General features: G+C 34.0%; 1 protein-coding gene across 7 annotated transcripts in view; it reads left to right on the top strand.

Annotated features, from left to right (window-relative positions):
* LOC138325114 (erbin-like) overlaps positions 1 to 17360 on the top strand; it is a 72399-nt gene that overhangs the window by 7635 nt on the left and 47404 nt on the right. For 6 of the 7 annotated variants that reach the window (XM_069270552.1, XM_069270550.1, XM_069270556.1 and 3 more), the window contains exons 2-4: positions 9856 to 10038; positions 10766 to 10883; positions 16793 to 16871. In XM_069270552.1, the coding sequence (XP_069126653.1) occupies positions 9865 to 10038; positions 10766 to 10883; positions 16793 to 16871 (371 nt within the window). In that variant the 5' untranslated portion in view covers positions 9856 to 9864. Of the gene's footprint in view, positions 1 to 1163; positions 1689 to 9855; positions 10039 to 10765; positions 10884 to 16792; positions 16872 to 17360 lie in introns of those variants that run through there. The other variant, XM_069270551.1, reaches the window with a different exon arrangement.

Here is a 17360-nt window from a genome sequence, read left to right on the forward strand (position 1 = left end):
TATGCAAAGTATTTAAGATAGTTCATGGATACTTTATCCCTTGGTTATAGTTATTAGTTTAAAATCTATCAGAAGGGGATTGCAAATGTTTCTAAGGATGGTATGTGTAAGCTTTGTTTGACCGGTCATATGCACTTTAACCAAAGTTATCAATGTCCATGAGATTGATATTAAAATGATAGAAATCAACACAGATCTTTAAATACATGTGTATAAAAAACATTAATCATACAAGTAAAAGTATAAATGTACCATTAAAAACAAATTAATAATATTATACAGAATATGAAAAACCTGCTTGCTCTCAAAATAAGGTATCAGACCCACTGAAAGGCTTAACTTGTTTTCTGAAATAACAAACATGATACTTAAAGATAGCCTGAATATCCAGCAACTATTGAAATTAAAATAAACATTTTTTTATGCCAACCACAACTTATCTACATGCATACAATAGGTAAAGAAAAATTCTTAAAGATATATATCTGGCAATGAACTGTTTCTTCTATTTCTGTTTCTCTTTATTTTCATAAAAATTCATGCAACGAAGATTTTCGAGTTTGAGAATTTCATAGGTGACTGGGCATGATCACAACTTTGAGACCCTGTTTCTATACTGTTGATTTTGTGTTAATCGTCAAACGTGCTTATAATTACCTGCATTTTGTAATCACAGACATTAATACTAATTACCTTCCATAGTTTAAATGGTAATGATCCTTGTGAAAGAAATAATCATTACTGTATTGACAAATTGATTTTGGCCTAGATTGGTTTAATTGAAAAATGAGCTTTACAAACTATCGGTATACAAATTAAACTATACGCTATGGTACATATATAATGCTCTAGTTACAAGATTCCAGTTTATAAGTGCGTATACAGGTGTATAGGTGTCACATTCGAAGCTTACAGACAGATATTTCGGGTTTTAAAATCCAAATTTTTTATTGTGTATATGTACACTAGAGTTTTTTTTTAAACACAATCAAAATTCTTCCGAAGGTTGTTGACATATTCGTATTTGAATTATTTTAAACAGTTAATAATTTAAGATCATACTGGAAGCCTGCCAACGTATTCCGAGTTAATAGAATTTGGAAGTTAAGGCTAGGTCCGTTTGATGTAGTATGTCCATTTATGACTGAACGCTAGTTCACACAAATAAAACGTGGCTGGGATTAAACGGCAAACTTGTTATCTGAATGGTTGCATTTATGAATTGGCGTCACTTGAGCAGCTCTATGTTAACCTGTTGAGACGTAATGGCATTGTGATTCCCTATTGGGTGGATGTGTATGCCTAATGGATATAGATATTGGATATAAACACCGATACCTATTGAGGTTCCGACCCTAATCCTATTCATATTGGCTGTTTTCTTTAATCATCGATGTGTTGGTAAACAAAAACGGCTGACCATGCTGATGGTGGTATCAGAAGAAGTTTTGACCATTTCACATCAGAACTCTAATAGCCTAACGAGAATTGGTCCTCCGTATGTATAATTAACTACCTGAGGGTACGGCTGTAATCCATGTGTTGCTAATTTCAACTGTCCCGTTTTACCGTTGATGGAGATTATTCAGTGATTCGGAAATCTCATTAGACAGATATAATTGAATGCATGTGTGACCTTGGGTTAACCTTCACTACAAATGGAGATGGCCTTGGTTTCGGACTTCCAGGTAATTAAATTATATTACTGGTTTAAATTTAGCCAGAGGTATCAAAAAAGCTTTCAAAGTTTTCATTGATAGATTGATTACACGAAAAGGTGAGATTTATGTAGTTTCATTATTCCATGGAACTCGGATCATGACCTGATGGTTCATACAGATGATGAGCAACGGATGAGAGTGTTTACACTAGTCGACTAGAATTAATTAATTTGTTAATTTGATAAGTACATTTGCTTTTGGTTGAACATGGTACATGTGTTGCTAATAATGTCAAACATACATAGATGAGTAAGCTAGATGATTGCTAAAGCATACACTGTAGCTTTAAAGATATTATTTCTCCAAGACAACATGCACATGGCCTCCTCGAGTTGAAGTAGGTGTTGAACTTTGTGGTCATTATCGGATCACCCCCTATGTGGCTATTAGCTACATGTAAACCATCTGTATACCATACTAACTTCTACTGAAAAAGGGTAGGTTTATTTTTTATCATGTACCAAGGGTAAAAAAGTACTTATGACTATATATGCCAACTTTCCTATGATAACTTGACAAAATGCCCTTTGAATTATTGTTTAGTGTATACACAGTTGCTAAATCATGTGACAAAGAATTTGTATGAACATTGTTTTGGTATTTTAATAAATTACATCATTAAAATATGTACAATTGATATAATTGACTGATAAAAAAACTTGATCTATTGAATTTGATGACCATACAAAGATACAAGTGTATTCTTTGCATGATTAAGCCAGGTAAGAAATTGTCATAAAGGTTTGTGCTTGAAGATAAAATTGTTTTATGTTGAATGTCTGCTTTTCATTACAACTTATTGTGTAATTTTCGGTTCGAGCAATCGTGTTGTGTTGACGATAAATTAGAAAATAAGGGAATGATTGATCCTAGCCGATGACCTGCTGCGGGCTCTATCAACATGTTGACGTCTCTACTGATTGGTTCTGTTGAATCAATCTGATTCTATTTGCAGTATTTACATTGTATGTTACGAACACAAAGGACCCAGTGTTCCCTTCCGGACGGGAACTGACTCGGGTATTCAAAAATCATATTTGCCGTCATTGAATCATTTAAGGACATTTCAATTCATTGTCTGTTCATGCCTTGGCTAAACAAGCCTTCAGGAATGTTGTAATTATGTATATAAAATTGTGTGAATATTGATGATAATTTATGTATAGACTTATAGACTGACCTGAAATGAATGAGTATATTAATTGTACCTAATGCACTGACTCAAGAACTGTCACTCAGTTACCCATTTTCCAAATTTTTACCTTTATAAGAGTTCATCTTATTGATAATTTGTAACTTCATTTTATGGTTGTAGTTGAAATCGGTTTGTTCTTTTGAAAATATTGCCATGTTGAATTTCTTTTGAAAACATATTGCTTTGTAGAATTAAGCTTTAACTGGCCCTGTATTTTCACAGGCGCAGGTGCAGGCGCAGGCGCAGGCCTTGAAAAGTCCTTGAATTTATGTGTCCTTGAATTTATGTGTTGGCCTTGAAAGTCCTTAAATAAAGAGTTTGGCCTTGAAAGTCCTTAAATAAAGAGTTTGGCCTTGAAAGGTCCTTGAAATTGACCAAACAGACTTGAAAAGTCCTTGAAAAATACATTTGTAGAATTAATCATGACATCATTTGGAATTTTCTTGTTCCAAACTGGTGTTATAGGGTAAAATGACCATCAACTTTGATCAACCTTTTGGCGAATGCGACTGTGTTCTCGTTCTGATTTAGATCTCAAAACTTCATTTAAGGAATTATTTCTTCATTCATAATCATCAGTGATGGTAAATGATAAATTCAGCAACTGTTCCTGAAGTTGTAGCCGACAGAACACTTGATTTTTGTATCGATTGAATCTTAATTTGATTTCAATGGGGCCTTGATAATGACCAAAAAATCCTTGAAAAGTCCTTAAAAAGTCCTTGATTTTTCTCTCTCAAATTTCTGTACGAACCATGAATTTTTCATAGTGAATTATTCCATTCTTTGAATAAGAAGAGTTCCTATGTGTCTTCAAGGTCAGATGAGTTAATTGATATAATTAAGCAGGTTGGAAGAGCAATTGCTGAAAGTCGAAACAGTCTCAGAAAGTTGTCAAGCTTCGTTTCAGAACTGCCAAGAGCAATAAAACTGTTCACAGGAATGCAAAAATACTGGGAATTTGCACAGTTGGTATATATTTTATGGTCCCAAATATGGCCAATATTTACTATATTTTATGGTCCCAAATATGGCCAATATTTACTATAAACTAAAAAGGATGTGGCTTAGTTGCTGAATCCATGCAATGATGCAATGATGCTTATCACCTTCTCTGAATTTGCAATTAAAACCCCTTCATGCAAAACAATTTGAATGTCATGCACAATACAAGTGAAAGGTTATATTGAACAGCATCTCCATACAATATTACCGGTCACGAAATTAAATAAATGAACTAAACAAATTGTCAATTTAAAATTGAGAAATGTTGGACAGAAGATGAGGATAAGGAAATGGAAAAATGTCACAATGCAGGAAAACAAATTCTTTGTGTCAAGTGCCAACTTGTCTGTATTTAGACTTGTGTTAAAATCAATGAAGAAATGATGTCTTACTTGCACGAGAGTATCTCATATTCTCGCTGGATGCATGGTCTTTTAGTACAGAAGTTAATTCATTTTCAGCCCAACTGCCAGTTAATATGTGTCAATTAAAATGTCAACCTCAGTAAATATTCTATATTACCTGTAGAAACAGACTTGGAAACATGTCTTGTATGGTAAGGCTATGATCTTTAACCATGTTGATATACCTACCGTATATTACCGGGTACTGATCAATGAGCATGAGAGCCAATTTTAGATGAAGAAGCTATTGAACTTCAGGAAGACAATTTAGAAATTTGAGTCAATCAATGTCGTTTATTGTGAGAAAACAATTAATGAGTCCATTATGTTCTTAATGTTTATAAATAAACACTAGTGTATTAGGCCTAATGGCCGTCTGGCATGAGGGTCTTGCGTTAATTAAATCGCCACGACAAGACGACAGAATCACACTAAGACACATGTGCATTTGGTTTGGTCTAGTCAGTTTACAGTCGATCTAATATCATATTAACAACCAGGGTATATAAACAATGTGCCAGGATTGGTGTTGGAGGAAAGCCGGAGTACCCAGAGAAAAACCTTCAACCATGATCAGTACCATGTACATACACAGATACTATCAGTAATGATCGATTATTATAAATTGTTTGACTCTTATCTTTCTTTATCACTGTCAAGTTAGTTTCTATAAATTTTTTACCAATGATAAATGCAACAAGCATAAAAGACTACCTATATGCTTTGCTTTTTGTACAAGCAATATTTCTCAGCTTGTTAACTTATGACATAAACTAGACTCATTTAAAAGCTTCCATACATAAATAAACTTGAAATAAATTGTTTGTTATATATTTACTGCAGATATTAAGAAATTTTTAAAAGCAAAGGAAACTAATTTGTTTTGTTGTTTATCAGTGTAAGAAATTTTACATATTACCTGACTCAACCGACCAGACGCCGTGATGGCAGTTGTTTACCTGTCGCAGGTATTTAGTATTGATCAATAGATTTAATTTTGTTTTATATCAGTTTCCTGTGTCGTGAGTAATGGTTTGATTTACATTATCTCGATCTTATTGTAAGACCACACTATGTCTGTGTCAAGGAAACAAAGTCTGACAGTTTCATGCGCTCTACAGCATTAAGTCGATCATGAATTCATTTCTTTAATTGCCAATTTTATCATGAAACAGATTCTACCTTTGGAAAACTGGTATATACCTGGGTACATTTAGTTTTCGACCTTCGTCCTGTGTTGTTTTGACAGTGTGTTATTCATGACTAGCAAAGTCATTCCAGATAATTACTGGACATGTATAAAAACATTTGAAATATTATGACTTATCGAAATTCCAGAACAGAAAATTATTTGACGTTATTGAATAAATCAAATATTGTAGTACGGAATTCAGTGTATAATCAAACATTGTATCTTGGAATTTTGTCTGCTTGATTTTGCTGTTGGATAAGATTGTCTAAATGTTCCATTATAAAGTGATTAATTGTAATTGCTACCTGTGACACTGTCAGGTAGGTGCAGAGTCTTTGTTCTGTGGGCCAAATTACCTGTACTTGGTAATTAAGTGGTTAAATACAGTGGTAATATGCCTGTTATAGATACAGAAACGTAGAGTATGGTAAGTGATATCTACTGGCCAAAGGGAACGAAGAGTGTCATCATGATTATAAGGAAACACACATTGGAACTATAAAGTACAAATCATTCCTGTACTCCTTTAACTTAATAAGGTAATTCTCATTACCTTTATAAGTTAACTTTACAGGTACATATCCTTATCATAACTGACTTCAAGGATAAGTACCAGTTATTTACCTACAGTAATTAAAGGTACATCTCGTTACCAAACCTGGGGCAAAGTTAGTCGAGTGGTCTCATTAACCGAGTTAACTTTACAAGTATATCCCATAACCTGAGTGAACAGTACGTATAAAGGTACATCTTATAACCTGAGTTATACCTTTACAGGTACATCTCATTACCTGAGATATAACTTTACAGGTACATCTCATTACCCGAGTTAACTTTACAGGTACATCTCATTACCTGAGTATAACTTTACAGGTACATCTCATTACCTGAGTTAACTTTACAGGTACATCTCATTACCTGAGTTATAACTTTACAGGTACATCTCATTACCTGAGATATAACTTTACAGGTACATCTCATTACCCGAGTTAACTTTACAGGTACATCTCATTACCTGAGTTATAACTTTACAGGTACATCTCATAACCTGAGATATAAATGTACAGGTACATCTCATTACCTGAGATATAACTTTACAGGTACATCTCATTACCTGAGATATAACTTTACAGGTACATCTCATTACCTGAGTTAACTTTACAGGTACATCTCATTACCTGAGATATAACTTTACAGGTACATCTCATTACCTGAGATATAACTTTACAGGTACATCTCATTACCTGAGATATAACTTTACAGTTACATCTCATTACCAGGAGTTAACTTTACAGGTACATCTCATTACCTGAGTTAACTTTACAGGTACATCTCATTACCCAAGTTAACTTTATAGGTACATCTCATTACCAAAGTTAACTTTACAGGTACATCTCATTACCTGAGTATTAACTTTACAGGTACATTTTACCTGAGTTAACTTTACAGGTACATCGCATTACCAAAGTTAACTTTACAGGTACATCTCATTACCTGAGATATAACTGTACAGGTACATCTCATTACCTGAGTTAACTTTACAGGTACATCTCATTACCTGAGTTATAACTTTACAGGTACATCTCATTACCTGAGATATAACTTTACAGGTACATCTCATTACCTGAGATATAACTTTACAGTTACATCTCATTACCGGAGTTAACTTTACAGGTACATCTCATTACCTGAGTTAACTTTACAGGTACATCTCATTACCTGAGTTAACTTTACAGGTACATCTCATTACCAAAGTATAACTTTAACAGGTACATCTCATTACCTGAGTTATAACTTTACAGGTACATCTCATTACCTGAGTTAACTTTACAGGTACATCGCATCACCAAAGTTAACTTTACAGGTACATCTCATTACCTGAGATATAACTTTCAGGTACATCTCATTACCTGAGTTAACTTTACAGATACATCTCATTACCAAAGTTAACTTTACAGGTACATAGCATTACCTGAGTTAACTTTACAGGTACATCTCATTACCTGAGTTAACTTTACAGGTACATCTCATTACCAAAGTTAACTTTACAGGTACATCTCATTACCTGAGTTATAACTTTACAGGTACATCTCATTACCGGAGTTAAGTTTACAGGTACATCTCATTACCTGAGTTAAGTTTACAGGTACATCTCATAACCTGAGATTATAACTTACAGGTACATCTCATTACCTGAGTTAACTTTACAGGTACATTTCATTACCTGAAAGTTAACTTTACAGGTACATCTCATTACCTGAGTTAACTTTACAGGTACATCTCATTACCTGAGTAAACTTTACAGGTACATCTCATTACCTGAGATTATAACTTTACAGGTACATCTCATTACCCGAGTTAACTTTACAGGTACATCTCATTACCTGAGATATAACTTTACAGGTACATCTCATTACCTGAGTTAAGTTTACAGGTACATCTCATAACCTGAGATATAAATGTACAGGTACATCTCATTACCTGAAATATAACTTTACAGGTACATCTCATTACCTGAGATATAACTTTACAGGTACATCTCATTACCTGAGTTAACTTTACAGGTACATCTCATTACCTGAGATATAACTTTACAGGTACATCTCATTACCTGAGTTAAGTTTACAGGTACATCTCATTACCTGAGTTAACTTTACAGGTACATCTCATTACCTGAGTTAAGTTTACAGGTACATCGCATCACCTGAGCTAGTTAAGTTTAAATTGTTTGGAACACTCAAATTACATTATTAAAAAGTATTCCAGATAACTTTTATTGGTTTCAATGTAATTTATAATTTTAAAAAGTATATCATATGAGAGATTGATCTAATAATAATCTTAACTTCTAGTTAAATATATATTATGTATTCACGAACATATCATAAAGGTTTAATGTATTCCAACATTCAATATATTGATCTGTTTTAGACTGTTCGTACACAGACCTGTGATATATAGAAGGAAATGTGACCTTGTTCTGTATGGGACACACTAAAATGTGTAGACCTTGTGCAGTGAGTTGTACCATACTACTACGCCACAGATTATAATTTAAATGTCTTGTCATGTAAATTTTTCAGCAGATAGAATTCCGCTGCACTGAGGTAATCCTATGATAGAAGTTCGATTTTACACCTTACACAAATCCCGAGACTCTTTATTATATATGGTGGTTTCTGTGGCTTCTCTCGTTGTATTGCTTTTTAACTTGGTTTTTGGGAGGGACAAGGAGTGTTTGTGTACATAGTACAGGCGGTGGGGAATTCTAATACCTCGCTAAATCTATACATGCTATGAGTCAATACATATGATACATTTATAAAGGATTGTGTGATTTGTAGGAAAATAATTCTTACATGTCACATGTTTTAAAAATTTCTTCTTCGTTTTAGAGAAAAGTTGATTAGTTTTTATCAATGTCATAAATACGGTAAAATATCATTAGAGGACATTTCAGACTTGTGATATTACACAGATAGATAGTACAATATATACTATAGATTTAATCAACAATTTTATTCATTTTTACTGTAAACAAACCTATTTTTGTGTGTGATTGTGTGATTTTATCGGCACGCGCATCACCCAGATCTTAAAATTGTAAAAATGAATTATCATCATAATCAATAGAGTTTAATTTATCGATTTAAGTACAATCAAGCCTGTCTATATAAAGACAACCTTATGGACTAAGCAAAAATGACCTGTATAGCAAAAAGGGGTCTTTATACAAAGAACTTATTGTGTCAAATTTGACTTTTTGGGACCTTTTGACAGTAGTTTTATTAAGCAGGTGATCTTTATACAGAGGTGGTCAGTATAAAAGGCAGATTTTACTGTAATTATTATAAAATAAGGTCAAATTGGACTGTGTGAATGATTAAGGCTTCAGTTTATAATCACCTTGCAGTGCATTTAATTAGTTAGTTGATATTGGATACTGTTGGATTGTCAGTCATAACTTGCATTTAGCTTTGTTTCAATAATCAATGTATTCCATTTTCGTTTATTCGCATTACATGCCTGTAATTCTGCACCATGTAATCAATGTGTGTACAATCAAACTGGTCTCTAATGCCAAGTGGTCTTAAATTTATACACAAGTAAATTTGTGTTATTATAATGACCATGATTTGGGACCCTAAGAAAGTGGTCTTATTAAGCAGGTGGTCTTTATACAGAGGTGGTAATAAGGCAGGTTTCATTGTATTACGTTTTTCGGTATAAAGTTGCCTTACATGCATATTGAATTCCGGACTATTGAAATCAATATATTACATTTTCTGTGTTTCTGTATTAATGTGATCAATATATTACTTGTTTTGTGGGTTTCAGGTCGACTAGATGGCAGGATTTGTGAAAAAGTGTCCGTGTCTGCGGCCACAAATCGAGGATGACGTACGAGAACTGGACTATCGGCACTGTAGTTTGACCGACGTCCCATCAGAAGTCTTTAACTTTGAGCGAACCCTTGAGGAGTTATTTGTCGATTCTAATCAGATACGAGATTTACCTAGAGTAAGTGTTACAAGTATGTAGTATTTTGTTAGAAGGTAAGTATTGGATAGATCTGTCGATAAATATTTAATGGATTCTACAGAGAAACAAACATGCACACGATTCTGATGCTTTTTAGAACTTAAACATACACGCGATACAGATGCTTATAAACACGTAAGAGGTATATATTCGTTACTGTTTCTACTGCCTTATAAGATTTAATGCATTTACCCCTGAAGACTCATTTGAAATCTCCCAAAGTAAAGCTGGAACAGTTCATAATAAAATTTCAGGGGTGAATGAGTTCAAACTCTCCTTTTAATGTATGCCTGGCACAGGTATATATGAAGAATCAATATAGTTCTATTATGTCTTTTTATGGTATTTAGATATCTGATAAAACATTTCATTAAATATCAATGTAAGATTTGTGGATTTAAAGTCACCATTGATCAAGATTCTACCCAAACAATTTTTAGTATCAGAATTTGATGGATACATTTTGTACTAAATCAACTTTTTATGTGTTTTTTCACAAAATATTGTGATAAACTTGTACAATTTATATACAAGTGTGTTTGTGATGAGAGAATGATAGACTTATGCTCTATAAAATTTCACAGACAACTTAAAAATCAATGTTTCTCTCCTCTCCCTCTTTCTCTCAATTAAAAAAAACAAAAAAAACAAAAAAACGAAAAATTATATTTGATGTATATGTATATGCTTTTCTTTTCTGCTTTAGGAGTTATTCTCCTGTCATGGGATAAGGAAGTTAAGTCTGAGTGACAATGAAATCACACACATCCCTCCAGCTATCGCCAGTCTCATCAACTTGGAGGATCTCGACATCAGTAAAAATGGTGAGTATAAAAACGAGGACTTAATATTAGGGGGAGGGGCTGGACATGAGCAAAAATGGTGAGTTCAGTCACATAGCTAAGACCAGAGAATATTGGGACTCAGAATAAGTAAATGAACTGGATGAGTGAGTAAATGAGCTGGATGAGTAATATATAGCTTGGACTAGATGGTGTGGCTTGATTAGTATATGTGAACATGGTAGAAACTGTCACAGTAAGGTTAGGGCTAAAAACTAAAGGAATAAGGGAGAGATGGAGTATATGAGGGATATCTATGAAAGGAGGAGAGGGATGAAAAGTAAATTGTAAAAACTGTGGAGTCATGAGGAATGTAAGTGTAAACTTTTAGAACGGAAAGCATTAGGGAGGAAGAAGGACATTTTAGGAAAGATGGAATTTGTAAGGGTGAAGAAGGAGAGGAAGGAAGGGTTCTCCATAGAATGTGTTATGGAAGTGAGGGCAAGTAAAAGCTGAGATGCCTTAAAGGCTTGGATTTTAAAAGGGAGAAAAGGTTTGAATGAAGGATTAAATGATAAAGAGAGTGTGATAAAAAGGATAGAGAGAACGATAAAAGGAATGGAGAAAAGCATAGGAAGACAGTGGGCTTATAAAAGAGATTATAAATCCAAATTTCAAATAAAAATTTTATGTGAATCTCATCAATCACAGCTGGTATTTACTATCCATACAAGAAAGTCAAACTCCCTGTTTTTATAGTATTGGATCCTTAATCCCCACCATTTTATAACAATTAAAGCAGATGTTGCACAAGTTAAATCCTGTCTTCTGGTCGCGGACATTTCAACTGTACCTTTACAGTGTGAAATATAAAATCATACACCATGGTCACATTTGTACAAATATATATAAAGAAAAAAATCTTTATATTTCAAGAAAGTTCAAAGTTGTAATGCATTTTGATTGATAAGTAAAGTCTTCCAATTGATTCAATAAAGTTATATCTAATCTGAATAAGGTTTTATCATTTTTACGCTTGGTTGAACTTTCTGACCTATTGTCTCCATTTTCATCAGTATCTATATTGCACCCTATGGCCCCACGGTCATTTATTCAGGCTAGCCTAAGCAAAAATTTTATTTCCATTGTAAAACTATTTTATGTCTTGATTTGATAGTTGTATAAAGTAGGCCTTAGCCTTGGGGTGTCAACACAAGAGTGTGTAAATCTTTTTCATCACAACCCGAACAGGCCATGGCTTTTAGTCATAGGGTATTGTTCGCTTAAAGTTCTATTTATACATTTGATATTTACCTAATTATCGGAAATATAAACAGTGTTTAATAAGTAGGAATGTGACACTCGTTCCTGGTATGATTTCTAGACATAAAGGTACAAAACACCTCTCCCGACTTAGACACTAGGGTATAAGTGCCATACTGTCCTTAGAGTGGACGTCCAGTTTGTTGATAGTCGAGGGTCAGTTATTGTAATAGAGCTATAAATATCGGCAATCAAGGGGCATTATCTAGAAAAGGTGGTCATATTTTTGTAATGAATGCCACACTGGGGGACAATCAGTCTGAAGAGCCTTAGCTATAAAACACAAGGAGTTCAGTCTACTGCTACTGGACTGCACATAGGCAACCAGAGCTTCTAATGCAAGATTTAGGGCTTATTTCAACACCATTATGGCTGATTTTATCCCCATTTCAACCCTGTTACAACCCTGTTCCAAATTTCATATCATTGAGCTTTAAATTTTCTTAAGCAAAGTAACTTTTAAAAACCTCTACATAAATTTTGAATGAAATGATTTCATGAGTTATCAGATATTTTTGAATTTGAGAAAGGTAGTAAGCTAAGTACACTGAAAATAAATAATCTTAAACATTTAACTTGTGTTTCATAATTCCCCCCCCCTCTCCCCCCAAATTGACTTTGTCACACTTTTTCTCAAATTCAAATCCACGGGCCCATTCCCAAAGTAGTGAAAAAAGCCTTTATATACACTATAACAGTATAAGGCTGTGTGTGGTTTATCATCAACACCTACAAATAAAGGGAATGGAAAATGTGAGATTTAGAATAATGATAACGATTTTCTGGTGTAATGATACTGCTCTATTTCATAATGTGTTAACAGGTATATGAATACCTAATTATACCACCCGCCATTACAGGTGATATAATGTACACAGATACTCATCCTGTCAGGTCTAGGCAGGTACAGATTTATTGAGGTTTCTTTTGACTGCTGATAAGAACAACAGTTAAAAATGAGCCTTTATTCCCATCCCTTTATCCATTGTTCCTTTTTTACCTTACTCCAAACTTTCGACTCTCCTTTGCCTCCCCATCCCTCTTTATTAAGTGCCCAAACCCCCCAATGTTCTGTCAGTCATCCTTCACAGTAATTATATACTTTCCAAACACCCTATTTCTCTTGTCCTTCCTTATCTTTAATCTTGCCCGAAACCACCAATTCTTCTGAGTATTACAAGTTATATGTTTTTGACAGAGATAAGACATGTACTGTACCCAAAATATGTTGTTCATATACAGCATGTCCTGTTCTACAGTGTTTTTATCCCCCAAACATCGATCCTTTTCCCTCCGACCTTCCTCATTTTCTTTCTTGCCTGTCCCCATTATAAACACCATCCAGGTATTTACAGTGCTTTCCTCTTCTACTCAGTTGGCCAAGTTTGCTTGTAAATACCTCTAATGGTGTTTTGTCAGAAGCTAAAAAGTTTGTTTAGACGTATCTGATAGCCAGACCTTGGTTACATTCTAAATATGATAATTTGATACATTTCCTTTGGAGACAGTTAGAAATTCAATCTAAGGTTTGGATTTCAATAGAATTACTTTACTTTTTTCCATCGTGAAATTTAACTGTTGATAACACACTTTTCCTATCTGCATAATTATATCTGTTGCTGACAGACAGAGCAAGGTGCCATCTAATTATGTAAATCACCATATATGGAGATGTTTGTCCCTAGATAAAATAGATATCCTCGGGTACCACTACTCTATATAATTACCAACTCCATCAAACATATGCCAAACATGAAAATGTTACAAAATTACCAAAAAAGTTTGAAAGCAATGACTTATATTCTTTCTGTTGATATGATTTTTACGGAGTTGATGTTGTAATCCACATTCTTCCCTAAGGTAAACAAACATGTCACAAGTTATTACTGTAATATAAGGAAACGATCCAAATATTTCTATATTCATGCTGCAGGATATTATAATTTCATTTGAAATGTAAACTAGTAATTTCAGTCCCAATTCCCCACCCCCTGTAACCCAAAACCCTCTATTAACCCAAGTGACTGTGATTAAACAAAATTTAGTTGATTTATTATTTTATCGATTTTCAAGCACCAAACATTTCACTTAAAGATAATGAAGAGGTGATAATGAGAATCCAGTTGATGTTGTTTATGTACCGTATTCGATCCAATAAGCGCCCATGTCCCTATAAGTGCCCCTCCCCCTTTTCTAGAGCCTCAATTTCAATTGTCCACGCATAAACAAAGACCAAAACTATACAAAACTGTAAAAATTTGCAATAATTTCGTCTTATTAGCACCTTTTCATTTTTCAATTTTTCAAACAGCCTGGGCGCTTATTGGGTCGAATACGGTATTATGCAATATATTTTAATTGATATTATGCTTTACGTTTGCACGAGAGTGCTCTGGATATTTTCATACCTATGGCATAAAATAGTAATGGTGTGGCATATACCACCTATATCTCATCTCATTGACATTCCATCCTTCTTATCCTATCCCTTTCCATCCCATTCTATATCATCCCGTCCTTTCTTATCCTATCTCATCTCATCCCTTCCCTTCCTATCCCATCTCATCCTGTCCTGTCATGTCCCGGTCATTCTACCCGGTTTCATTCTGCATTGATATTTATATATGGAAATATGGAAATAAGGGCATTATCTTTCACTTAAATTCTGTAATATGCCTTTATGTGTGTCTCTACCAAGCCATCATCCTGCCTATACATTTTTACTTTTAAGTATTACATAATTTTCAGACTACGTAATTCCTCAGGTGTAGATCCAGAACGTGTAGATCCAGAACATGAAACTAAACCAGTGCAGCTGTAAATTAGATCATAACCTTCTGCATTATCGTATGCGTAACAATAGAATTGATTAGAACTTACAGCCCAGGCCTGTATCATTTATATAGCTATATGATTAAGTATTAATTCCCTTATATTGGACTGGGACCGCGCTGGTCGAGGTAAACCTGGCGGCCATTGATCACCCCCTCGGCCGATAAAAAGGGGAGGAGTCCAATACTACACTCACCTGTAGGGCGGCCATTGATTACTTATAGAAATAATTCCAATTTTTCATTCTCTCAGCGTGACACATATTGATTTAAGCAAAATAGGAGCAATGTTAAGGGCCTTGGTGAAGCGTCTGTTTGATAAAAACTTCTGGTGCAGTGTTATCGATTCTTACAAAACAGCGGGTATGCAAACAAATTCACAAGTTTTGTTTCATTTGTAAGGGCCTCGATAGCTGGTGTGTCAAGTCCTTGTAGTCAATAAATATGAAACAGATTTCCTATATAACAACAAACGTCTTATATAATCAAATTGTAAATATGAAAAGAGAATGAAATATTATAAGTGATTACCGGATGTAGATAATTAGGATTACAAAGTACAGTGTATTGTAGATATGAAGAAGAATGTCCTTAAACTTTTTTGTAGTAGTAGTATAATGATCTGTTACTATTTGTGTTGATGCTGTAACACATTATAACAGAGAATGACAATGATGAAGTATTATAGATTTATACACTATTAGTAAAATGTTAAAGGTATAACTGATAACAGATTGATAAGGAGAACTCCTTGTTGTACTCCTGAAGGCTGCAGGAAATCGTGCTTTGTAATTCATACATAGCTTGAATCAAAGTTTTGAAATGTCTTTAAAATCTCAAAGGAAGAAAAATGTGAAAAAATCTCAAGCAGCTGTAGGTCTTATTTGCCTTGAATTTAAGATATTTGACTAGGATATACTTCTAGAGTATCAATTTGTTGTGTTCAGAATTTAATGTATTTAGGGCAAGCCTATCATCTGATTCAAGCTGTCCCTCCCTATCGATGAAAGGGAGGGAGACTTGAGAACCTAAACATGGAAAGTGTGAAGGGGTCATTGTGATCATTGCTATAAAATATGAATCCTTACCCACCCCAGCCTGTCTCTTTCCAGTAGCTTGCATGACCACATTTTGTTTGAGTTCCTTTCCAACCCATTTAAGCAGGGAATTTGAAGGAGGAGTTGAGATGTTGGAATTTAGGGAATACTTGCTGAGAAAAGTAGCGAGATTTAACACCATTGTCTATATACAAACCTGACAGTGTTATAACTGATGTTATATTGCAACCTTCATACCCGGTGGGGTTAAGCATTGCCAACACAATTTGTAGGGTATACATATCAGAGCCCTTTCTGCTGGATAAAGGTTGAGAACTGTTCAACCCACCATCATCTTTATTGTGACCTTCTGCAAAAATGTTCATAAAGGTTTGAGAGCAGCATTACTTCCTTTGTCATCTGTGCTCCCAATCTATTTATCTAGTACCTAATTCACATTCATATAGTTAAGAACTAAACTTCACCTCGTTGAACTGCTGTCCTATTTAGCTATTACATTAGTATCTTTCTTACTGTTACCAGTTTAATTGTTCATACATTCTTACCACAAAATTTGAGAACTAAAATTTTGTTGGGGTTTTTTTCGGAAAAAAGTGCAGTTTGCATTAACTATACCCCAAAGGATAGAAAACCCTTCAAAGATGTCACAAAAATGTATATTCCTTGTTGTAGGGTCGATGCATTTGTATTTACATTGATGTTAAGTTTGATTTCTGATGATAATCTTTTGTGCTTACAGGAATCATTGACATGCCTGAAAACATCAAATGCTGTAAATATTTACACACTGTGGAGGCCAGTGTCAACCCACTCGGAAAGTAAGTCACTTTGAACCATGTATCATCAATTATGGACCTTTGTAAAGGTTAATATGGTATTTTACCAACCTTATATAATCAAAGATTCTTTCAGCTTTCAGGTAGTTGTAAAATGATACATATGACCAAAATGAGTTTTTAATTGTATTGAGAAATGTCAATTGCATTATATTTGATATGCGAGTTATTTACGAGAAGGGTGGTTTGAGGATGTCTCCCTGTGGAACTCCATATTTTGGAATCATGCAGAAATGCAATATTGACCTGGTGTTTCTAAAAATAGGAACAACAGATTTATATGTCAAGATTTCAGCCTTTACATGATCATGTATTAGCCAATGAGAATGGTGGAAAATTGGGGCATAGCTGATATATGATGTAACATGCTATGTGTGAACATGCAGATTTTTGGTTTTAAGTTTTCTGCAATAACAAATAAATATAAAGAAAGAATCATAGGCTAAGTAGTGATTTCTGACATTAAGTATC

The sequence above is a fragment of the Argopecten irradians genome, chromosome 6, assembly GCF_041381155.1.
Source record: "Argopecten irradians isolate NY chromosome 6, Ai_NY, whole genome shotgun sequence".
NCBI classification, from domain to species: domain Eukaryota; kingdom Metazoa; phylum Mollusca; class Bivalvia; order Pectinida; family Pectinidae; genus Argopecten; species Argopecten irradians.